Genomic DNA, 25,863 nt, shown 5'->3' on the forward strand with positions numbered 1-25,863 from the left:
AGTAAATTGTACTTCTAGATCTACTATGGGTATTTCTTCAAGATTACATAATGTTAGTAAATGAACATGGGATCAGTTGGTGTCCTTCAGAAAACCAAGTTTGTTCCTAATACTTCCATTTGAAGATCCTGTGAAGATATCTGGGAAAGGAAACTTATACACAAAGTTGTTTATTGAATGTGGCATTGGCAACATTGCGTCAACTGCTATAGGAGAATTCTCTCAGGAATATATTTAAGTGCCCAATTACATTAAAGCAAAAGTTTATTGACAAATTTTGGTACTGGAAGCCTGAGAGTTATGGAGCACAAAACCTCTTTATTGATATATGCAAATCATCTTTAACTGATTGATTGCAGTAATAAACATTTGATTAGATATAAACAACACCAAACTAGTTAATTTTGTGATCAATAAGGTTAGGATTATTCATTGCATTAATATATATGCACATTAAAATATTTAATAGGACATGAAGTATGAGATAATAAGACAGTGGTAATATAGAACTTTATACAATGATACTTTTAGATTCAAAGGCCAAATAATTCTTGATCTGAAGCATTACTTTTACCTTAGAGCAGGGGTGTCAAACTGCCAGCCCATGGGCCAATTCCATCATGCGGAGGCCATGCCCGCCCCAGCTCCGGCAATGCAAAAAAAGTTGCAATACGTCACAACATGTCACGTGACCCAGCGAGTTTGACACATGTGCCTTAGAGCTTTCTGAAAGCCTTGTCTTCCCAAGGTTAATTGTTAATTTCTTGCAGCTAGGCTTGAGGCTCTTTCTTAAGGTTAGCACTTTTGCTTATTTTATTAATACTTGTTACATTCTGTATCTCTGAGAATTTTTACTACCTACTTGCTTCCTAGCTTAGCTAGCATTTTTATTTGGACTGAAAAAATGCAGATGGGTTGGGAGCTTTTTTTCAGACGCCTATTTTTTTTAAATCCATTGATTAGTTGTGCCAGGAAAACTACAGATTCTTTGTCATTAGAAAAAAAAGAATTGTTTTCTTTTTGACCATATAGTATGTGATAGAGGTAGCAATTTTTGATGACTTATTATCAAATCTAAACTAAGATACCGATTGATACCAATCCAAAAGCTTACATCATTATACAATATACAAATTTTAACTTGAGATTTCCTCTTGTTTTCAAACAGCCAAACCATTTACACAGTTGGTGAAGGAAATGCAACTTCATCGAGATGACTTTGAAATCATAAAAGTCATTGGCAGAGGTGCATTTGGTGAGGTAAGATACCTTTAAAGCTCCCAGATGATTAAGGAAACATATTGTTGACTGATGAATAAAGTTTCTTCCAGTGGAGGAATTCCTTTTTTTTGAACCTACCTCTCTTCTACAATGGAAACTAGCTAAATAAAGATTATCTGTATGGTATGTTACGTCTCACAATATTATTTATAATGAATTATAATGTTATGAATTTATAACAACCAAGCCCAGTGTATAAGTTAAAAACAAATGCTACAAATAAAAACAAAAAGAAATCAGGAGATTAATATATACAACACATTAACAAAATTCTCACAAAGGCACATATTTCCTAACCAAGAGCTTGTGGAAACAGCCAGATCTTCCAAGACCTATTTAAAGAATGTCAAGATCAAGATAACTCAGACCTCTAGAGATTACTATTACACAATGCAGGCAGGCACTGTGACAAAAAAAAATCAGATATTTTTTAAAGACGGACTCTGGAATATGCCCACTCTGTCAGATCTTACTGAATGGGCAGAAAAAAATAGGAAAAAGATGGTCTCTCAGATAGCTAGGCCCTAGTCCATGAAGAACTTTAGAAGTATTAAATAGCACTCTGAATTGCAACAGTTTTCATTCAAAGATGTTACACAAACATTTCAAGATGTGTCAATAACTTCACCTGTTGATGTGCTCTAGATCAACTGTAGTTTTGGGGTGGTTTTCAAGGGTCAGGAACCCCTTGTCATAATCATTCATAACTTATTATCTTTGTGTGTGGATTATTGCAACATGCAACAATGAAGATACCTCCTGGCTATAGCTGGATCTACTCTTCAAGCAGGAGTTACGAGTCCAGTTTGCACACTAGTTTTCTCCTAGGGAGTACTACCCCATTTCAGAACAGAACAGAATAACAGAGTTGGAAGGGACCTTCGAGGTCTTCTAGTCCAACCCCCTGCTTAGGCAGGAAACCTATACCATTTCAGTTAAATGGTTGTCCAATCTCTTCTTAAAAACCTCAGTGTTGGAGCATTCACAACTTCTGGAGGCAAGTTGTTCCACTGATTAATTGTTCTAACTGTCAGGAAATTACTTCTTAACTTTAGGTTGTTTCTCTTCTTGATTAGTTTCCATCCATTGGATCTCATCCTGCCCTCGGGCGCTTTGGAGAATAGCTTGACTCCCTCTTCTTTGTGGCAATCCCTGAGATATTGGAACATTGCTATCATGTCATCCCTCATCCTTCTCTTCATTAAACTAGACATATCCAATTCCAACAACCATTCTTAATATGTTTTTGCCTTCATTCCCCTAATCATTTTTGTTGCTCTTCTCTGCACTCTTTCTAGAGTCTCAACATCTTTTTTACATCATGGTGGCCAAAACTGGATGCAGTATTCCAAGTGTGGCCTTACCCAAGGCATTGTAAAGTGGTATTAATACTTCACATGATCTTGATTCTATCCCTCTAGTAATGCAGCCCAGCACTGTGTTGGCTTTTTTGGCAGCTGCAGCACACTGCTGGCTCATATTTAAATGATTATCCACTAGGACTCCAAGATTCCTTTCACAGTTACTGTTATTGAGCTTGGTACCACCTGTGCATTTGGTTTTTCTTGCCTAAATGTAGAACCTTATTTTCTTCATTGAATTTCATTTAGTTAGATAGTGCCCAATGTTCAAGTCTCTCAAGATCCTTCTGTATCTTAAGCCTATCTTCTGGAGTGTTGGCTATTCCTGCTGGCTTGTTGTCATCTGCAAATTTGATGACTTCCCCATCTATCCCCTCATCCAAATCATGGAAGAATGCATGCTGCCAGACAAAAATACCCAGCCACTTAGTCTTATCAAGACTGAGTTTAAGTTTCTTTCTTCTCATCCAACCCCAGTAGCCTTCAGACATTAGTATAAGACAGAATCCTTTGGTCAGATTGGGCTTGAGATTTTCAATTTGATATCACCAGCATATTGATGATATATGAGCCTCTGTTGATGAATGACATCACCCAACACTTCATGTAAATGTTAAACAGGATGGGTGAAAACATCCAATCTAGTGCCATCCTGTACCCACTTTTCAATATCTTCAATACCAATAGAATTGACTACAGAGAAAGAACCACTGCAATACTGTGCCTCCACTCTTATTCCTGCAGTCCATCCAGAAGGTTACCATGGTCAATGGTATCAAAAGCCACTGAGAGATCTGAACAATCGCACCGCTGCTGTCCTGACTCTGTGAGATGTTACTGTCAAATGTGTTCAATGCCATCTGTATACTATGCCCCAGGGCAAAGTTAAAAGTCCAGGACAAAGTCCCTTAAAGTCCAATGAAAGTATAAATAGTTGTGCTTAAAAGATATTCTAGTCTCAGGACAAAGGTAACCTAATTATTTTCTCTGCTATTATTAGGACCAGTCACTATTTTTAAATCATCTATCAAGTTGCAGTGTTCTTACTAAAGATGTCAGTATGTTATTCAGTTAATTTTGATTGTCCCCCAAATATATTTACATAATAGAAGCCATATATATTCAATTTCATTTAGGATAATTTTTTTTCTTCAGTTAAAATAGTCATAGCTATTTTTCTGTGCCTTATTAGAGAATAGACTATTTGATTTCTTTCTGTGGCCTGGTATCACTTGCATGATTCTCCGAAGCTTTTAGGCAACGAGGATTTTTTCCCCATTACTTGCTATCTGTTGCTTTTAATTTGGATAGATGTGAGTTGATTACCACCCTCCCCCCATCAATAAAGGCTACAACAAAGAAGAACACTTCAGATAGTCCTCAACATATCACCATTTGTTTAGTGACCATCCAAAGTTACAACGACACTGAAAATGTCATAAAATGAAACAAAACTCACTTAACAACTGTCATGCTTAGCAATAGAAATTTTGGTCTCAGTTGTGGTCGTAGGTCAAAAACTACCTGTAGTAAAATTAACTTTGCTCTTCAAGCCAAAACCTAAGTAAGAGAGTTCATGGAAACTTTCTCCTATGTCAACTGTAATAAAAATGAGGGAACACCATTCACATGTCAGTCACTCCCTGTAGGGAACAAATTATGTCATTTTGGAAAGTAGCCAAGATTCTTAATGATGGATACAGGTAGTTTTCACTTACACCCCCAATTTGGCACAGAATCTGGATTGTTAAGCGAGATACCAATTCACTGCTTCACTCCCCTCCAGTTTTGCAGTGAGCTGTGATAAGTTTTGCCGTTTGTTTCTTTGGGTGTTGTCTCTGATGGATGTCTTTTTCTCCTCATGTACCTTGTTTTCTTGTTAGGTTTTTATCTGTAACATGCCAGAGTCAAGTGGCTTCAAAACTGAAATAAATAAATAATACTAGAATGTCTTGGAGTTATTTTTACTTTTTAAATTGTAGGTTGCAGTTGTAAAACTGAAGTGCACAGAGCGCATTTATGCAATGAAAATCCTAAATAAATGGGAAATGCTTAAAAGGGCAGAGGTAAGTCTGATATTTTCAATTCAGATTTCTTTATAAATGGCATTAAAAAAGGTAATGAAGTTTTGCCGGCATTAAACAGTTACTACTTAAGCACATAGGAATTTTATTTTTTCCCTGAAGATTTTTTTATATCAAATATCATATTTTTGTGGCATTTATTGCTATCTGCATTATATTTACCAATCTGTCTGCCCCAGTTTTTTTCATATAGCTTGATTATTACTTATATCAAAATCAATTTAATTACTAGATGGAAGCTTGGACTTTGGTTAATTGAAAGTCAGGATTTCAAGGAAGGCTCATGTTTTGTTTCCTTTTTATAAAGAATTAGATTTTGCACAAATAAATCAAGCATTGTTATTAAATAAATTTACATATTTTATTATAATAGATATTTAATGTAATATGCATTATATCATACATAAAGCAAGAATTCATTAGCCAATATTTTTTAAGTATAAAGATATATACAGCCTTATTTTCCTGTTCAAGCATGCTTGATTCTCAGAGACTGCCTTGATCAGTCCCTGAAGTTTTCTTGGCAAGTTTTTTTTCAGAAGTTGCTTCCCAGTGTTAGGGCTGAGAGAAAGTGAGTAACGCAAAGTCACCCAGCTTGTTTTGTGCCTAAGTATCCAGGTTTCTAGTCTGATACCGTAACAGGTTCACTAAAATGATGTATCAAAAATAATATAATAATAATAGTAATAGTAATAGTAATAATAATAATAATAATAATAATAATAATAATAATAATAATAATAATAATAATAATAATAATAATAATAATAATAATAATAATAATAATAATTATTTTATTTATATACCGCCCTTCTCCCGAAGGACTCAGGGCGGTGAACAGGGCAGACATATAAAAAATACAAAAATACAAAAGTTAAAAAGAATTAAACATATGCCCAAGCTAAAAACAGTAAATACATATATTAAAAATGACAATAAAAACCCAACCCATCCCCCATCAGGCCAAGCCAGCTTGTTCAAATAAATGTGTCTTCAGATCGCGACGGAAGGAGGCCAAATTCAATAGCCAAATTCAATAAGAATTAAAGAGTTTTTGGTAAAGATATACAAAACATTTCAAATCCAATTGATTTGAATTTAAAATGCCTTAATTTGAATTCAGAATTTCCCATCCAAATGTGAAACTCAAAATGGGCCCATTTCAACCATTTTGGAAATGGGTAAGTTTGAAAAGGCCTCAAAAGGCTTGAAACAGCCCGTTTCGTATTCAAAACAGTTGTATCTCAAAGTAGGGCATTTCAAACTCTTGACTTGCTCTTTTCATACCACATTTGTATAGATACAGGCTTATATACCTTAGGGATCCTAAATCTCTTTTAACTATTTTGAAGAGGATGCTGAATCAGTGCAGATTAGTTCCCACTATGCTTACGTAGGAAAGTCCTGCTGTTCAGCACTCTATATTGTGTAAAGCTTTTCAAATATCTTAAGAGAAGGCCCACTTACGATGAATTGCTGGATATATTCCCAAATTATAAAACATAGATAAATGTTTCTGACCCAGACTTTAAACAAATACTATAATCTTTTCCACCAAAATAATATTTGCTGAAAAGTTACAACCTTGTACATTATGTCATAAGGAGGTTGATTTTTGTAGTGCTAATTTATAGCCGATTTAGAAATTTCCATCATGCTACCTAGGATAGTTCAAATTATTACAATTAGTAGTTCATAATTATGTAATTATACTTATTCTGGGATATGCCACAATGAAAGAAGAACTAGTGGATGATAAAACTATTAGGCATGAAAGTAAGGAAAAAGTAAATTGACCATGTGTTTCTGCACTAACTGAACTTAGTGAAGCATATTTTTGAGTGATGCATAGAAATGTTCTGTGTTATGACCCTGAAATAATGATAACAGAAGCCAACTGACGGATTATTTAAGAATCTTCCACTTTTACATCATCATAGCTTCTATAAAAATGATTACAACAGTTTATAGATAATGCTGATTCAGCTTAACAAATTCATAATTATTTGATACGTTTGGCAAGATATTTTTCTTATTGAAATTAATATAATCTGGCCACTTAATCTTATAGAACAAAAATAGATTGTTATTCTCCAGGCCCTTAACAAACTTTATGGATTTATTCTTTGAATAGTGCAGAGGTGAGGTATTATTTTATGCTAAAATAAATAGTGTAAAATAAGAAAGAAATGCTGCTACAGTAAACAATGAATAATAGTTTCAGAGATGGAATAGAACGAATACCAGTGAACCTCCAAAGAGAGGCAGTTTAAAAGTTTAATGTAAGGTAGATGATTCCTCGGCCTGTCTGATACTATCTGATACTATCCTTAGTGTTGCCTGATTTAAATGAGTTTGAATTTGTTATTTTTTGTGGAAACTTGGAGAGTAGTCACATATTCATACAGTTTCAATGGAAAAGTCCCCAGTTTGAACAAATTAGAAGCTTTTGAAGAAAGATGCAGTTAGAAAACACCTTGCCACGTCAGAGACTATTTTGTGGCAGTTCTTATGACTTATCTAATTCTGAAATTTAACATTTAAATTTATAATAGTGGCTGGAGTTTGGAAGTAGGGTTAATAGTTGTTTGAATAAACTTGGAATTTGTGGTTCAAGCTACATAGGAGGTAGAAGTAAGAGACCCATGCTCTGGATTTAAGAGTTCAGATAGGAAATTAGGTGGAAATATGTTCTATGATCTATGCTTAAAAATCCTAATTTTAAGCTTTGTTCCTAAAAACTAGATACTAATACGTGTTTTACATCCTTTGTAACATAAAGCCTTCAGCCAGGACATTCATTAAAACATAAGGAAGTACTTCTTCTGAACTCATAGTTATCTTCCCCTTTTTGTTTCTCTTGGAAGTAATCATGGCCCTTAAATATTTAAAGCATATAAGATTAGTGGGGGTGAGTAGAGGGAGAAATAGGCTGAGAGATATGTGACTTAAATGATATAGGTGAGGAATTCAGCTCCCATTTCCAGGAAATATTAATGGATAAGTTGGGAAGGTTTGTACTGCCCATTCTCTAGTCTATTTTTGATTTGTTTTATTTTAAGTAAACATTTTGTAAGTTTCATATTCTCTTGAAGGCTATCAGTATGCTCACCTTTAAGAGTCTGGATATTGCAGTAGGTATTTTAACAACATTCAGATTAATATAAAAGTAAAATGTTATTTTAAGAATCCAATTCTACCATGCTTTTTAAATTTCATTTTAAAATAATTTTTGGTTCACTATGAAAAGTTTTGTTCCTTGGTTTAGATACTGAATTATTGCAGAGGTATATTTACGAATGTTACAATTTTACCTTCTATAAACAATATCATTTTTGCATCCTTGTTTGTCAAAGTCAAGAGATTAATTAAACAACTTTTTCTCCCTTTTTTACTTTCTTATTTCTAGACTGCTTGTTTCCGAGAAGAGAGAGATGTTTTGGTGAATGGAGACTGTCAGTGGATTACAACATTGCACTATGCTTTTCAAGATGAAAACTATTTGGTATGGGTGTACAACAAGCCTATAAAGAAGTAGTTCAAAATCTGGTTTCTCAGTTCAAAATATTTTGAATTCAGAGCATTATCAACTGTATTTATCTAAAAGGAAGATTTCTCCTCCCTGCTTCCAGTAAGGCCATCTGTGAGGGGAAGGAGATTTTCATAGAATCACAGGGCTGGAAGAGACCATAGAGGACTTCTAGTCCAACTTCCTGTCCAATTCAGGAGTCCTTGTACCTTCCGGTCAAATGGTTGTCCAGTCTTTTCTTGAAAACCTCAGTGATGGAGCACCCACAACTTTGGGAGGCAAGCTATTCTATTGATTAGTCATTCTCACTGTCAGGAAATTCCTCCTTATTTCCAGATTGGATCTCTCTCTGATGAACTTACATTCATTGCTTCTTATCCTAGAGTAAATCAATAACCTTTCCCCTGTGATGGCCCTTCAATTATTGGAAGATTGCTTTCATGTTTTCCCTGAGCCTTCTCTTTCTTAGGCTGAACGTACCCTTTCCCTTAGCTGTTCATTGTACGATTTAGCCTCCAGACCCCTTAACATCTTTGTTGCTGTTCTCTGCACTCTTCTTAGGGCCTCAGCATCTTTTTTGTATTGTGACCAGAACTGGATGCAGTAGTCCAAATGTAACCTCACTAGTGCAGTGTAGAATGGTACTCTCACTTCCTGTGGTCTTGATGCTATCCTTCTGTTGATGCAGCCTAGGAGTGTGTTGGCTTTTTTGGCAGCTGCAGCACGCTGCATAAGCAGTGATTCACTAGAACACCTAGATCCCTCTCACAGGCACCACTGTTGAGCCAGGTACTGCCTATCCTATATCTGTGCCTTGGTTTTTCCTGCCGAAGTGCAAGACCTTACTTTTCTCACCACTGAACTGCATCTTTTTGGACAGGGTCCAATCTCAAGTCTCTCAAGATCATTCTGAATCTTGAGTCTATCTTCCAAAGTATTAGTAATTGCCCCCAGCTTGGTGTGATCCAATTTGGTGCCATTTTGATTTGCATTTGTTGAGAATACCAAAACAGGAAAAAAAATAAGAGGTACAAATATTTAAACAAACCGCTGAAAAGGAAGGAATCATTTCAGCGGAAGTAGGAGAAACCACTGTTATAGCCCACCATCATCTTCTAATGAAGAGAAGACAAGAATATTTATTAGCACTCTCTAATTGGTAATTTTTTGCAGTGGGGAGAGACTGAGGATTCAAGAAAATCATGATTGATCAATGGATAGAGAAGCTCTTTATTGCAGTTCTTTAGCCTTCATGCTTCAAGGATGATGATATAAAAATGGGGCTACCAAATTGAATGAACAGAACTAAAAGTCCTAAGCATTCTTTCTTGGAAGTAAGGGACACAGAATTTAATGGCATTTAGTCTGCAGTTGTGATTATGATTGCAGCCCAGTATGGAGACCTCCAGTTTTCTTCTTGCAGCTCAGAACCCAAGAATTTCTTCCTTACTTTACATTCCATTTACATAGAATAAGCTTGGCTAAGCAGAACTTCCACAGCATAGCACACTTACTGCAAATAAACATGCAGAAATTTATGGTAACCGAGCCCACATTTCTGCAATCTCTCACTGCAGTGAATGTATGCAAACTTGTGTGTAATATCTGTAGGACTGGTTTGTGTGTCTCTTTGTATATGCAGATTGGTGCTTAATTAAATGTACAGATGGGATACCTTATTTTACAGGCAATTATTTGCATTCATTAATTTAATTGAACATCAAACATTTGTCTTGGTTGTATTCTTTCTTGGAATGGGCCTCTGATTCTGTTCTTTTCTGAAATATAATAAGGAGTAAACATTTTTATAAAATAATTTAAAATAGAAATTGGCAAATCACAATTGAAAAGTAATTTAATCTTCTAAAATCTAGAATCATCTTCCTTTTGGGTGAATATGTAACTGTTTACTTTCTTATTTTGAAAGAAAAATCCAAAACAAACCATTTACAAGTTACTTTATTTTCCATCTCTAGTTTGCTATTAAGTACAATGAGCTAGAGTTAACTTAATTAGATAAATAAATTGTTCAGTTGAACACTTATCATTTAGCTACTTATCTTGGCACAGTGCTATTAATGTGTCATTTTATACACAAAATCTCAAGACTGCTGTTAAAATCCAGAAGTGGCCAAACCGGTTTGTGGGCCAACTGTGGCTTCTGTAATGTTCATTTTCAGCTCTGAAGCACTTGCGGACAGTAAAAACTGGAATAATATTGAAAAAAAACCACCTTTACAGTACAATCCTATGCATGTTTACTCAGAAATAAATCTTGGTGATTTCAATGAGTTACTACCAGGTAAGTGTGCATAGGATTATATCCCTGGTATAAATGTTTGGAGGTTCCTAAATGGTTTACATCCAATCAGAAGTAAATAGCCATCTTGTCAAAAAAACTGAGATGGAAAAAAATACAAATAGTTACTTGGGATATTCTGATTGCTTTGGTCTTTGAGAAGGTTGTTAAGGAAAGGAGTGCCAAAGGAAGAATTTCAAATGTCTGAAATAGAGGCAGTTTTTAAGAACCTTGACAAAAGTACAGATGACTGAGAGCTAGCTCCCTCCTTTGTTCATATCACATTAATTCACCCATTTATTATCACAATGTTACTTTGCAGTCTGATTAGGCAGAAGCCTTTATTTATAATTGTCAAAATTACACATAATATTGTTTAACACTCTTTAAAAAGTTCAGTAGAGCACATTTAGGTCGTAAAGTATATTTCACCCATGGTTTACCTGTTGATGTATGAGGCCATTTTCGATAATGTTTTCATTTTTATATTTGTTTAAGATGTGGACAGGAATTAAAATATTTTATTCTGATCAGCCTAAGGCTAGAAAAAAATAGGAAAATATTGTATTTAAATGAAAAGTTCTAATTAACAAGCAATTATTATGTATAGCTTGGCTAAACTATATTTTCCAGCAATTTACTCTTGTGATTTAAATTGCTGCCAGGAAATACTGACACCGAACTACTGAATTGCTGTTATTTAGATTTAATATAGCTGCCCACTCCTATGGAATAGAATAGAATAGAATAGAATAGAATAGAATAGAATAGAATAGAATAGAATAGAATAGAATAGAATAGAATAGAATAGAATAGAATAGAATAGACTATCAAGGAAACTTTTATCAAACTAAAATTCACCTATGCAAAATCTACTTTGTTGACTATAACTGCAGTGAATCCCCTTTTTTTATGATAATTTAATTGAAAGGAATTTATGACATGAACGTTTTCATACAACAATTGAGGCAGTGCATTTTGGTTTTGCAACTAATCTTTTACCCAAATAATGACAGCCTCATCATAATTCTTAGCCTCAGCATAATTATTGCATCATGTACCCATTGGGACCATATTTTAGCATCCTAAACCATACATTTCATTGGTTTTTACATAGGACATTTGAATTACTTTTTCCCCAACAAAGGAAAAAGGATGAAGGCTCTTGAACATTATGATCAGAATTTTTTTCATTCCCATTTCCCTTTTAAATTATTCCTATGACAGTTACTAAGTTTGAAGTGATATTTCTTTAATTATATGTATTGAGGCTTCCCTTTTGTAAACTATTATATGTATATGAAATAGTAGGGGGAGGGAGAATGTCTCTAGCTTGTGAAATAGCTTAAGTTAATTTAAATTCCCATGTTTATTTTAATTGGATAATTTAATTATTAGTTAAGAGGGAGCAGTGAAAGTCAGTGTGTCCAGTTAAACCACTCACTTTGATTCCAGTTTTCACAAGCATATATTAAAGTTGTATTCAAGTGAATATTTCATTTAATTAGTTATGATATAATTCTGCAGTGATTCTTACCAGTAAGTGTTCTTGTTTTTTAGTATTTAGTAATGGACTACTATGTGGGTGGTGATTTGTTGACATTACTTAGCAAGTTTGAAGACAAGCTTCCGGAAGATATGGCCAGGTTCTACATTGGTGAAATGGTTCTTGCTATTCATTCCATTCATCAGCTTCATTATGTGCACAGGTAAGGTGTCTTATTGTGGCATATAAATACAGGTAGTCCTTGACTTATGACCACAATTGAGCTCAAAATTTCCATTGCTAGGTGAGACAGTTGTTAAGAGAGTTTTGCCCAATGTTATGTTCTTCCTTTCCACAATTGTTCAGTGAACCACTGCAGTTGTTAAGTTAGCAGTGTGGTTGTTAAGTGAATCTGGTTTCCCCATTGACTTTACTTGTCAGAAGGTCACAAAAGGCGATCACAGGACCCTGGCATACTGCAACCATCATAAATATGAATCATTTGCCAAGCATCCAAATTTTGATCGTGTGACTATGGGGATCCTGCAACAGTCGTTAAGCGTGAAAAAGAGTCATAAGTCACTTTTTTCAGTGCCATTGTAACTTTGGTCACCAAATGAATGGTTTTAAGTCATGGACTACCTGTATTAAGCCAATTAAATATAAAATAAAGCTATAGATTTTGAAAAATACAGGAACAAATGGAAATGTAAACAGTAAGATGTTGTTATGAGTATATTTTTTCTCTTAAAATAATGCTCCTATTTATAATTCCAGATTGTGGCCATGCCCCCCTTCAAATATTATAAGCTACTGGGGGCTCAAGCAGACCAATTTACCTTTCACTTCCCTTCTCTTTCCTTGACAAGAGCATACAGTCAATATGCTCATTCTTCCTTCTGTAATCAAATAGTCATTTAAATTTACAGAATGTATATTTCCACCTCTTCAATTTTGGTTGGTTCAGTTTAAATTACAGATTGAAGGACATTATATAAAAATAGGGTTTAAGGCAAAATGTTGCAGGAAATGTTTAATTGTAAACAGACCACATGGGTTTGGTGTGTGTTTAGAGGTGGAGAGGAACACCAATATATTTACTCTTAATCAAGCTAAAAAAAGTGTTTCATCCAGATGTAGTTATTTTATTGTAACTTTTAAAACAATTGTAATATGACTTTTGTTGTAAAATATTTTTAAATGCAGTAGTCATAACTATGACAAAGGTTTTTCAACCTCATTTTAAAAAATTCCATGAATGCACTTAAAAATTGAAAACCTGTGTCAGTGAAGGAAAACTTTTAATATCCTAGTTGTCAGACAATAAGTTGCTGCACAGATGAGTCCTGTTACAGTTTTTCAAACTACTATTCTGAGCCTCAACCAAGGCAAGCTGGATATATCCTTCCTATAAGAATAAATAAAATGATTTATTTAATAAATAAATAAATAAATTGTCCATTGTCTTTCACGCAACAGTTTTATGTGTGCTTTTGAGCACTCTAAATAAATAGGTGCATTTCTTATAAGTACCAGCACGGCCAGTTTTCATGCTGAAGTAACTGTACTGTAAAAGACCACCGTTGCCACAAATTCAGTATGTCAGTGTAAAATCTACATGGAGGAAACTTCCTCATTTGCTTATGAGATTATATCTGGAATGTGATGCTGTAGTTATGAAGAATAAAGAAAATGATATGTTCTTGAATTTAAGAGTACTTATCTTGACCTTTTTACTGTTGTAATCTTGAACAATGTCTGTACATGTTTATAAACATTAAGACAGCACCAAAAATAAACTTGTCTCACATAGATTTTTTTTAATGTAAGGTGACATTAGTTACAGGATTAGGAAGCTCAATCACTCCACACGCTGTTTTCTTTTAGGTATTGTCAAATATGTAGCCCAGGGTGTTGCGCTTTCTGTGAAGTAGCCCCACTTGTTTGCAGCAGTTTACTAACTCCACCCTATTGTATTTTAGGAGAGCTGTTAAAACTTGTTTTTTAAAGAAGCACTGGGTGGGGATCTTGTATAAGTTGCACTTGGATGTTACTTGTTCGCAGTGACATTAATTTCTTTTTAATAACTTATTATTTTGTACTGTAGTTTATTAATTTAGTATACAATTTAGGACACTATGCTTTGGTGGTTAAGGTACTGAACTAGAAACCTGGACCCTGAGAGTTCTAGGTCTCTCTTAGATATGAAAGTGGGCTGGGTGACTTTGGGCCAGTTATTCTCTTTCAGTTCAGCCCACCTCACAGGGTGGTGGTATGGGGAAAATAGGCAAGTATACTGCTCAAAAAAATAAAGGGAACACAAGATAAGACATCCTACTATTAAATACAGTACATTGTGTTGTGTAAGTGTTCCCTTTATTTTTTTCAGCAGTGTATATTCTCTTGACTTGACTATGTATTTTTAAAAAGGTAGGATTACTGTTGTTGTTGTTGTTGTTGTTGTTGTTGTTGTTAAATTCTTTTCTTAGAAGAAGAGAATGTAAGCCACCTATCCTATAGCATATGAGTCCTAGTAAATAAAGCAATACATCTGCACTATTTTATTTAATAGACTGCTACAAATCCTGAGATATCCTTTTAGCAGGTAAGTCAGTTCTAGATCTCGCAAAGGAATTAAACAATAATATTGAATTGCTGTGGGAACTTCTCAAGCTAATTAGTCTGTGCTGGCATGTATTAAATATGCAGTCCTCTGCATCATGGCATTAAAGATAAACTGAAGGAATAATTAAGTCAGAAGCAATCTGGATTGCCAAAGATTTGTTTTCATGTGCATAATGTTATAAGTTCAGAATATCAAAAGGAGAATATTCATTTCTCAGATAGTTGAAACAGCTGGAAGGTGGGGGCTGTTTAAGTCACTAGTTAGTGGATGACATATAAAATATATCTTGGGAAAATTGGGCTTGTGGATTTTAGTGCAGAACAGCATCTGTCACAAATGAAATCCACTATTCTGTTGTTACTCCTATTTTGTGTTCTTCACTCAGCACAATGTAATGCTACAATCTATATAAAACCATCGCAAACAATGTTGATTGTATAGAGCGGTGTGAGTAAAAGAGTTTGTTAATATTTCAGCAGGCTAATAGTTTTCCATTAAAGTAACTTTTATCTTGCTAAATACAAAATGGCTTTTGATAACCTTACTATATTACCTCAGGAAATCATTTGAAGACTTATTGCTTTGATCAGAGCTAGCTAGCAAAATGGAATTAATATAGCTGCCCATTAATGCTATTGCTTGCTTATTCTGCAATGTTATGCATGCTTACCTCAGAGTAAGCCCCTCCAAACTCAATGAGGTTTACCTTTAGTACACATGTATTGCATTATTGCATTTTGATTACATTGTACAGGAAAGAAACCTCTATTAGCTCTTAGTGTTTCTTTTTGCAGATTGTTTTGCTGGCAGAAAAAGTCCCTGTGTTAGTGAAGCTTTGAAAGAAATACCACAGTTTTAAAGCTCTTCAGTAGTTAATCACCTTCCTTCCTCTTATACTGTGAGAGGAAATGGGAGACAAAGTACGTGTTGTGCATTTTTATTGTTAAGTTGTTCTTAGGAATACGTGTTCCAAAAGAATCTTCGGTAAACAGATGAGAAACACGTGATAAAACCTGCAGTATATGTGCATATTGATCGAGTGTAAGATCTAGTTCGTAGCAATAGTTTTTCTTCACACATTGATTGTGCTATTTTTTCAGTGTAGAAAATGAGTTTTCTTTAATTTATGCTTGGAACTTTTCCTTCAGAATAATTTCATAAATACGTTGTCACGAAGTATGGCAGATATATACTTGGGTTTTATTTTTGCTAGGTCTGTGCATTTATTTTTTTTTTGCCTAATAAACATCCAGAACAAGCTTAGCAAATTCACACATCATTACGATTCAAATTAAATGTTCAATTTAGCAACAAAACCAAAGCAATTATGAATGTTTGCATGTATAAAGATATCTTTCATTGTTGTTTGTGGAGCTATTTTTTGTGAAAACTATATAAATGTATTAAAATATGTACTTTGAAGGAAATAGAAAGTCAGGAAATTCTTTGACAAAGCAGCACAGTTCAAAAGTGATTTGGAAGAAATTTTTCACAATTTGTTCAAATGCAGTGCATCCAGACTGATGTTTGAAGACCCGTGTTTTGTTTCAGACTTTTGTACAAACTTGAAAAATAATGTACAATAGCTAAATAAATGAACCGAATTAGAAACTCCAAATTATTCTTTCAAATTATTTACAAAGTGTGCACATCCTATTCAGTGTGTGAATTTAATTTGATAGGCTTATGTAATCATAGTGATTCTTTATAGTATTCTTTATAGTGATATAAGGATTTATTTTTCTGGCATAGATTATTTGATCTTTTGCTGTTATAAAAATCAGCTTTTAAATATAAATGTTATTATAAAATTGTCAGCATCCCATTTTTATAACAACTGACTTGATTTTAATGCTCATTTAGAGCATGTGGTTGAAGGTAATGTTCCAACTATGTGCCTCATTTAAAATAATATCTTTTTCTTTTTTGAAAAATCAGAGATATAAAACCTGACAATGTTTTATTGGATGCGAACGGCCACATACGTCTGGCAGATTTTGGATCCTGTTTAAAAATGAGCGAGGATGGCACTGTATGTATCAAAAAAGTATAGTTTTTTTAATAGACTACTTAAACTGCAGTGTGTTTGAACTTGTTTGGTGGTTATATTTGGAAGATATGTTACAAAATACTACATAAAGATACATGTAAAGATAAATATAGCAACATTTTATATTGAATCATTCTTCTGCAATATGTTTAATCTGGAACTGCTATGTATTCTTTATGAATGGAGTATCCTGTAATATTCACTTGTGTTTCCTCTTCTTATGCTGTTTCATGGCCAATTATTTTGCACACAAGAAAATGGTCATATGATTATTGTCATTTATACTTCATAATACAAGAAAGCATAAACTTTTCATTTTGTATCTCAGTAATGCTTGTTGATCTGTAGACTTACACATGCATACAATTAAATTAATTTCTCCTTATATACTATTTTACAGTAAGCCTTAGTATTTGTTTCTATTCAAGGTACAATCTTCAGTTGCAGTCGGCACCCCTGATTATATTTCCCCTGAAATACTGCAAGCCATGGAGGATGGCATGGGAAAATATGGACCTGAATGTGATTGGTGGTCCTTAGGTGTCTGCATGTATGAAATGTTATATGGAGAAACACCTTTTTATGCAGAGTCACTGGTGGAAACCTATGGGAAGATTATGAATCATGAAGTAAGTGCTATGAAATGTTTGCTCTTCTTAACTGTAATTTTCACAGAAATATGTAACATAGATCCAAGATCTTTGTGTTTGTGTGTTGAGTAACTGCATTGCTCAATGTATCTTCTAAGAAAAATCTTCTGTGACTAATGTTCAGAACAGGTATTTCTCAGAGCTTTGTAATTGTATACTTGGAATATATCATTCAATTATTTCTGAAAACCTTTTCACTATACATTTTGTGGCAAAGCGGACTTAAAATGAGTACATGCAGCAAAAAAATACAAGTACAACATATTGCAATAAATATATATTTAAGGATGTTTCTTCAGACAAGCAACTCCAAAGATACATGACTAACATTAAAAAACAGGAAGTCTAAAAACAAGAACACTTAACAAATTTTGAAGCTCAGGAAGCCTTCTGTAGTTATTTTAAAAATGGTATGAATATACACCTACATGGAAGGAAGTGTGTAGTGGGGTGCCCCAGGGCTCTGTTCTGGGCCCAGTGCTCTTCAACATCTTCATCAACGATTTGGATGAGGGGATAGATGGGGAACTCATCAAATTTGCAGATGACACCAACCTGGCAGGAATAGCCAATACTCCAGAAGATAAGCTTAAGATACAGGAGGATCTGAACAGACTCGAACACTGGGCACTATCTAACAAAATGAAATTCAATTGTGAAAAAAATAAGGTTCTACATTTAGGCAGGAAAAATCAAATGCACAGGTATAGTATAGGTGGTACCTTGCTCGATAGTAGTAACTGTGAGAGAGATCTCAGAGTCCTAGTGGACAATCACTTAAATATGAGCCAGCAGTGTGCTGCAGCTGCCAAAAAAGCCAACATAGTGCTAGGCTGCATTAACAGAGGGATAGAATCAAGATCACCGCCCTGAGTCCTTCGGGAGAAGGGCGGTATATAAATTTAATAAATGAAATGAAATGAAATCACGTGAAGTACTAATACCACTTTACAATGCCTTGGTAAGGCCACACCTGGAATACTGCATCCAGTTTTGGTCACCACGATGTAAAAAAGATGTCGAGACTCTAGAAAGAGTACAGAGAAGAGCAACAAAGATGATTGGGGGATTGGAGGCTAAAACATATAGGGAACGGTTGCTGGAATTGGGTATGTGTAGTTTAATGAAGGGACGCGGTGGCTCAGTGGGTTAGGACGCTGAACTTGTCGATCGGAAGGTCGGCAGTTTGGCGGGTCGAATCCCAAGTGCCGCGTAGCAGAATGAGCGCCTGTTACTCGTCCCAGCTTCTGCCCACCTAGCAGTTCGAAAGCACGTAAAAATGCAAGTAGAAAAATAGGGACCACTCCGGTGGGAAGGTAACAGCGTTCCGTGCGCCTTTGGCGTCTAGTCATGCCGGCCACATGACCACGGAGACGTCCTCGGACAAGCGCTGGCTCTTCGGCTATGAAACGGAGATGAGCACCGGCCCCTAGAGTCGGAAACGACTAGCACGCATGTGCGGGGGAACCTTTACCTTTACCTTTTTTTAGTTTAATGAAGAGAAGGGTGAGGGGTGACATGATAGCAGTGTTCCAATATCTCAGGGGCTGCCACAAAGAAGAGGGAGTCAAGCTATTCTCCAAAGCACCTGAAAGCAGGACAAGAAGCAACGGATGGAAACTAGTCAAGGAGAGAAGCAACCTAGAACTAAGGAGAAACTTCCTGACAGTTAGAACAACTAACCAGTGGAACAACCTGCCTCCAGAAGTGGTGAATGCTCCAACACTGGAAGTTTTTAAGAAGAGACTGGCCAGCCGTTTGTCTGAAATGGTATAGGGTTTCCTGCCTTAGCAGGGGGTTGGACTAGATGACCTCCAAGGTCCCTTCCAACTTATTATTATTATTATTGCACATTAAAAATATTTTGTCATAGAAAAGAATATTTTCAATTCAGATTTCCCTTCCTGTTCTTCAGGAGAGGTTCCAGTTTCCATCTCATGTTACTGACGTATCTGAAGAAGCAAAAGACTTAATCCAACGACTTATCTGCAGCAGGGAACGTCGTCTGGGGCAGAATGGAATAGAAGATTTCAAATCACATGCATTTTTTGAAGGACTCAATTGGGACAATATCCGAAATTTAGAAGCACCCTACATTCCAGAAGTTAGCAGTCCTTCAGATACATCAAATTTTGATGTAGACGATGATATATTGAGAAATCCTGTGAGTAATTACTGTATTTTCCTTTTTGTTGTTTGCTTTCATTATCACTGATTTTCTTGCTTCTGAGCTGAATCATGACATCTTTGTTTGCAGGAGGGCATTCTGGAAGGAGTTTTATTGCTTAAAATCTCTGTTTCTAACTGTTTTGATATGAACTGGACAGACCTGGGAATATGTTTAATGCTTTTACTTCTATTCTGCTTTTGCCTACACTTTTTTTCTATATGTAGACCGTGTGAAAAAAATGGCTTGTCTGATTAAATTTGTTAGAGTAAAGTTGATTTACCAGACTTCAGCTATGAGAGGAAATTTTTCTTTGGACGTCCCCCCAAAACAATAAAAGTCTGTTCAATATGTTGATTTGTGTAAATTATATCATTTATGACCTGACATCATGACACAAAGTTAATTATCTTTTACCCTGAATTGTATACTAAATCAAGAGTGCTCTCCAATAACAATTTGGAAACAAGAGTTCAAATTTTCCTTGATTTGCTATATAAATTAATATTAAATCTTACTTAGGTCATCTGCTTTGTACAATATCAATGTTCTAAAAGCAGCATGTATGAAACTATTAAATTTTTTTTAAAAATCATGTGCTATATTGATAACCAGACCTCAGAGTCCAAATAGTACCAATTCATAAATTTACATATAACCAGGGATATTTAAAACATGTTCTGGGCAGAGAACTTTCCATTCCCCCCCCCCCTGGAAGCCCTAGTCATTGTCAGGAAATATACTTTTTGAAATAGGAATTGGTTCATAAGGATGGGCCACAAGACCATCTGCAGATGATCTCCTAGGCCCTGGGCTAAAATGGCTAGAGCTACTTATGATGTGTTTTCTGTGTCTTTGGCTTGTTTCACCATCCTGTTTTTACTTGTTCTTTATCTTGTTTCTCTCTTTTGATTGGACCTTGAAAGATTCAGTGCATTTCTCAAGGATCTGGAACATAGTATTTTGCCAAAACCCAATATAGAACATTTTAGCAATGATGAATTCATTCAAAATAATCAGTTAAACATGAGACTTTAGGCCATTCTAAGATTCTAACTTTTGTCTTTTCTTTAAGAGACCAGAAATGGAAATGGTCTTAGATGGTTTTTCCATGTAGTATGAACAGATACCAATTATTTTACACAATTCTATATATCTGTGTATTTCCTCCAGTAAACTAATAGAGGTATCTGCCTATGGTGAGGAGGGATATACGTATTGTACAATATTAAACTTTGGGGAAAAATAATCATTGAGTTAATGTTTAAATTAAATCATATTTAGGAAAAATATTGATATAAAGGATTTTCTTTCTAAATGAAATTCCAATATCTTAGTTTCTCAGATACATTCATGGTCAAACTACATTTCATTTTCACTTTACATTTTATTCATTCATTTCACATCTAGCATGAACATTTCATTCTTTGCTTCAGAGTGGGACTGGGTTAAGTCAGAGTAAATTTTAAAGAATGAAGAGAGAAAAGTGAAAATAAAATAACTTGGTATGTAGAAAGACCCTTTATAGGGATATTATATAACTTATTTCTATGAAGAGAGAAAACCAGCATGGTATAATGGCTGAGATGCTGGACTTCTTAATCAAGGAAGAGCTCTGGATGACTTTGGGCCAGTCATTTTCTTGGAACACATCAGCATCAGGACTTGTGACAAGCCAGCTAATAAACAAAAAGCCCTAGTTGCCATCATGCTCTGATAGCTTTAGAAGTAAGTAAGCACAGTGCAAAAAGAAGTGGACTTCACAAGCATGTGGACAAATGTTAAGAACACCAGTACAATGTTCTTTCTACATTTGAAAAAAATATGCAAATACATACCATGCAATAAAGATATACCAGATCTGGTTATAAGAACAATTTAAATAACGCTCTATTAACAAATGAAAATGTTGTACAGAATTGCAAATAAATGAAGTATTTGTGGGAAGCATGATTTAAGTTTAGGATTACCCCAAGCTGCTTTTGTGAGGATAGTGCACCTTAAAAGGCAGGTTGGAAGGCTTTTAAAAATTCTTTTAAATACATGCTTTTTCTGTTTATATTATGTTATACTTTCAATTTTGAATAGACTCATCATGTTTTGATTTAACATTCGTAATCTTTTTGTTTTGTGCAGGAAATGATACCACCCGGTTCTCATACTGGCTTTTCTGGGTTACATTTACCTTTTGTTGGCTTTACCTACACAACAGAAAGGTAGGTTCAGTAAAAAAAAAAAAGAACTCACACAGAAGGCTCTAACTCTAGGGTAGTCTTTAATTTTTTATGATTAATTTGTATAACACTATCAGGTACAAATGCTTTACAGAATGATAAGGGAAAGAAAAAAAAGGTATTTTTCTATAATGGCAGTGTTACAGAGCAAATGTGAAGTAGCGTATATAATAATACATATGTATTATTGAAGCTTGGAATTCATTGGATCCAAGCCTGTATAGTACATCAGCTGATTTCTAAGGTTATAGAAGAAAAAGAAGGGAGGGGACCGACCTCCCTCTTTTCTGTTTTGCCCACATCAGTTCTACTGCTGCTTATGCTAATTATTTATATATAATAGCTCTCTGTGTTGATGGGACAAAAAAGCTAAGTAATAGGTTTTGATTTATTTTATCTATTTATTAAATTTATATTGTGCCCCTCTTGCTATAAAGCAACTCAGATATAAATGTTTGATGGTTCATATCAGGTACTTATTCCAAAGTGATCCATTCATGGTTCCAACTACAATCCTAACTACAAAAAGAATCAATTTTCTGTAAGCTTCAGCCTGACAGCATAGTGTATGTATTACGTGCATAGTAAATAATACAACTACTATTATTTCTATTATCTAGATTTCTGAGTTATGCTAATATTCTTTGTTATTGGTTCTTTATTATTTTTATACATGATAAGTTGTTATCTTTTCTTTGTACTTTGTGCAGCTAGGGTAGTGTACCTAGTGTGTCCACATTAAATGTTGTCCTCAAACAGTTAAGGACTAATGATTATTGTAAAACTACTCAATGAGCGTCATAGACAGGTATCCTACAGGAAGGATGATAGATTAGCTATCCATGAGCTTAGTTACTTATAGATTTTTTTAAAGCTTATGTTAGTCTTGATTAAAGGAAAAACTTGCTCTCTGGCAGGCAAAAAGAAATATGATCTAGTGAAAATCATTTTCAAGCTCTTGTCATAAATGAATATAATGTTAGCAAACTGAACTTGAACCAGCTCGCTGGGCTGACTTAATCCAGAGGTTTGTGTTCCATCTTTCAAAGATGCTCCAGGTTTTCCTGAGTGTTAAACCTGAGATTATTATGGGGAAAAAAGTAATGTACCCTCCCTTGGAAAGGCAAACTTCTCCTGTACTTCATTTGCCTGTCTTAAAAAGTGAAACAGAAAAGAGCACGTAGGAGCAATGGGATCAATCTTCTGCTTTAAATCACATTGGTGTAAAAGTTATTATTGCTACTTCCTTGCAAGTAAGCTTTCCTTTATGGGGTTGGAGTGAGCAAAAACAGATTGCTGTTTACTTGCCAGCTCACTCAGTAGGTAAATATTTATATAACTTATATAAGGTAAGATTTTATTAACTCCTCTGATTCTATTGAATTTTCAAAAGGAAGTTGCTGTTTAAGGTTGATTAAACTTGTTAATTAATGTGTCCACTGATTATTTTGTGTCTTAGCTGTTTTTCTGATCGAGGTTCACTTAGAAGTGTAATGCAGTCTAGTAGCATAACCAAAGATGAGGATGTCCAACGTGACCTGGAGAATAGCTTGCAAATAGAGGCATATGAGAGGAGAATACGAAGACTGGAACAGGAAAAGCTGGAACTGAGTAGGAAGCTGCAAGGTATACTTTCTCGTTGGCTTTCTTATATTCCATGTGGTGGAATAATATAATGTTATCATTTCTAACTGTTATGTTTTTCATTCAATTTAAGAGTCTACCCAGGCTCTTCAGTCCCTTCATGGTTCTACTCGCTTAACAGTGAACACAAATCGGGATAAAGAAATAAAAAAGCTAAATGAAGAAATTGAACGCTTGAAAAATAAAATAGCAGGTAAGTTTTGGAATATATTACTAAATCCAGTAATACAGCCGTAATTTGTGCTGTGCACTTTAAAAGGTGTGCTTCAGTCATTTTTCTGGGGGCTCTTTCATATGGCTATCCAGTTGGTTGATATTGTGAATTTGTAAAAACTTTCATTAAAACCTGGCTTGCTTACATTTAATGGTGCTGAGAACTGTCAATCTTAGCTCAGATTATTTAAATAAACTCCCATCTTCGCATTTATTGCTGCTTTTTACAGCAGTGTCAATTACGTATTTGTATTATTTGTCTACATTTCCTTATATGAGCTACATAAGAAGGAGAAGAACCTATGGCTTTTAATACAATGTATTAATAAGTCTACTACCAGACACCTCCTAGTTATTTGTTTGTGAATTTTTATTTTTTGTAAAACTAGAGCTTGTCTCTTATGCAACTTAGTCAAGGAGGAAAATGAACAAGGCCCATATCATATCCCAAAGGTGCTTTTTTGCTTGAAGACGTTTTGCTTTTCTTCAGTTTTGAAGCAGCTTCTTGGATGAGAAGTGAAACGTCTTCAAGCAAAAGCAAAGGAAATCCAGTTGCTTTTTGAAAAAAACACCTTTGGGACAACTATGACCTGGATGACTGAGAATCTCCATAGAAGTCCATATCATATATTAAAACCATAAATGTTATGTAATCTTAATATATGGCATATTTAGGCAGAGTCTGTGATTGTTTTGAGATTATAGATGGGTTGTAGGTGAAGCAGTTTAGAGTAATCAGTCTTTAAACAAGGTGTGTCCAACCCATGGCCTAGGGGCCACATGCAGCCCTGGACAACTAGTAATATGGCCCCATAAGGCCCTCTAAAATAAAGGAACTTTGTAATTTATATACCTTTTACTATATTATATATATTTAGTATGCAGCCCAGGACAATTCCTGTTTAATGTGGCTAGGCAAGCCAAAAGGTTGGACATGCCTGCCTTAAACCATTGGAAGAATATTTGAATCAGAATCATGTGGCTTTTGTTATATAAGAATATTTATTTTAATTATTTTTTTCAGTTTGTAAAATGCTTTTTTAAAAATGTGCATCACTTATGTTGAAAAAGTCACAATTGTGAGTTTTGATTAAAATCCAACTGTTAATCCTCCTCCAGAGTTTAGAATGTAAGGTCATAATCCATTTTCCCCCCAACGTAGTTATTTGCAGATGCAGCATAAATGTCAACTTTTTCAAATGTTTCCTAAGGAGAGCCAGTTTGATGTAGTGGTTAAAGGGTTGGTCTAGACACCCAGAGAATGTGACTTCTAGACCTCCCTTGAGCGTGAAACCCAGCTAGTGATTTTGGGCCAATCACTCTCTTTCAGCCCAATACCTCAAAAGGTTGTGGGGAAAGGAGAAAGTAGAAATATTAGGTATATTTGTTGCCTTGAGTTGACCGTAGTACTGTATATAAAAGCAAGTGGGATAACAACAACAATTAATTCCCTTTTAGTTTATATTCTAGAACATCTAGAGATTTTTTTTTAAAAAAAAAATAAAGAACAATTCTATAACTTGCATAACATATAGACTCTTGTGTGCGTTTGTATTTGTGTGTGGATTTTTTCTTTATATTTTTTTCTTTATATTCAAGCTATTTACCATATTATAAACCTGAGGAGTATAATATGGCATCTGGGGATACCAGTTCATCTACAAAGCTTCTCAGTTTTCCCTGCCAGATTCCTTGGCCTGCCTGATTTTTTTTCCAGTTTAAAAGAAAAAAAAGCTGGAATGCTGCAAATGTAGTGCCAACCTTAAGTATTAGCTTCCTTTGCTACTGCAGATTAAATATAACCATTAAAACAAAAATGACATAACTTGCAGCCCAGTAATTCATTAGAAAGTACCGGTATATTCATTTGCTCAGGAAAGAAGAAATGTGAGAATAGCAATAAGAAGAATTGTTTAAAATGATAAGATAGAAGGGATGCCAGGCAGCATTTTGATGAATTCATGCTTTGTAACTGGCTATGTAATTCCTAAAGTATTAGTTGTTCAGAAAGATCCCCACCCCCCTCCATTTTCCATGGTGGAATTATGACAGAAAGCCAAAGGGACGATTTTATGTCTTATTTTCCTCCCCTTCTTTCTTATTTTTATCTTTAAAGGTTTCCAGTTCTTTTTAACTTAAAAGCTTGAATATAAAGAAACTTTTGATTAAATCTCTAATGGCAAGAAGATTAATTTAAGCTAGAGATGACTGATGTGTGGGGCCTTCATTGCTTAATTTA

General features: G+C 34.7%; 1 protein-coding gene across 3 annotated transcripts in view; it reads left to right on the plus strand.

Moving 5' to 3' along the window:
* CDC42BPB (CDC42 binding protein kinase beta) overlaps positions 1-25,863 on the plus strand; it is a 101,968-nt gene that overhangs the window by 26,055 nt on the left and 50,050 nt on the right. For all 3 annotated transcript variants that reach the window (XM_081343473.1, XM_081343471.1, XM_081343472.1), the window contains exons 2-11: positions 1,169-1,260; positions 4,625-4,708; positions 8,136-8,231; positions 12,115-12,263; positions 16,605-16,698; positions 17,145-17,345; positions 19,282-19,530; positions 21,670-21,749; positions 23,227-23,393; positions 23,485-23,604. In XM_081343473.1, coding sequence (XP_081199599.1) covers positions 1,169-1,260; positions 4,625-4,708; positions 8,136-8,231; positions 12,115-12,263; positions 16,605-16,698; positions 17,145-17,345; positions 19,282-19,530; positions 21,670-21,749; positions 23,227-23,393; positions 23,485-23,604 — 1,332 coding nt within the window. The remainder of the gene's footprint in view (positions 1-1,168; positions 1,261-4,624; positions 4,709-8,135; positions 8,232-12,114; positions 12,264-16,604; positions 16,699-17,144; positions 17,346-19,281; positions 19,531-21,669; positions 21,750-23,226; positions 23,394-23,484; positions 23,605-25,863) is intronic.

This window comes from Vipera berus, assembly GCF_964194415.1.
Source record: "Vipera berus genome assembly, chromosome: 1".
Taxonomy (NCBI): domain Eukaryota; kingdom Metazoa; phylum Chordata; class Lepidosauria; order Squamata; family Viperidae; genus Vipera; species Vipera berus.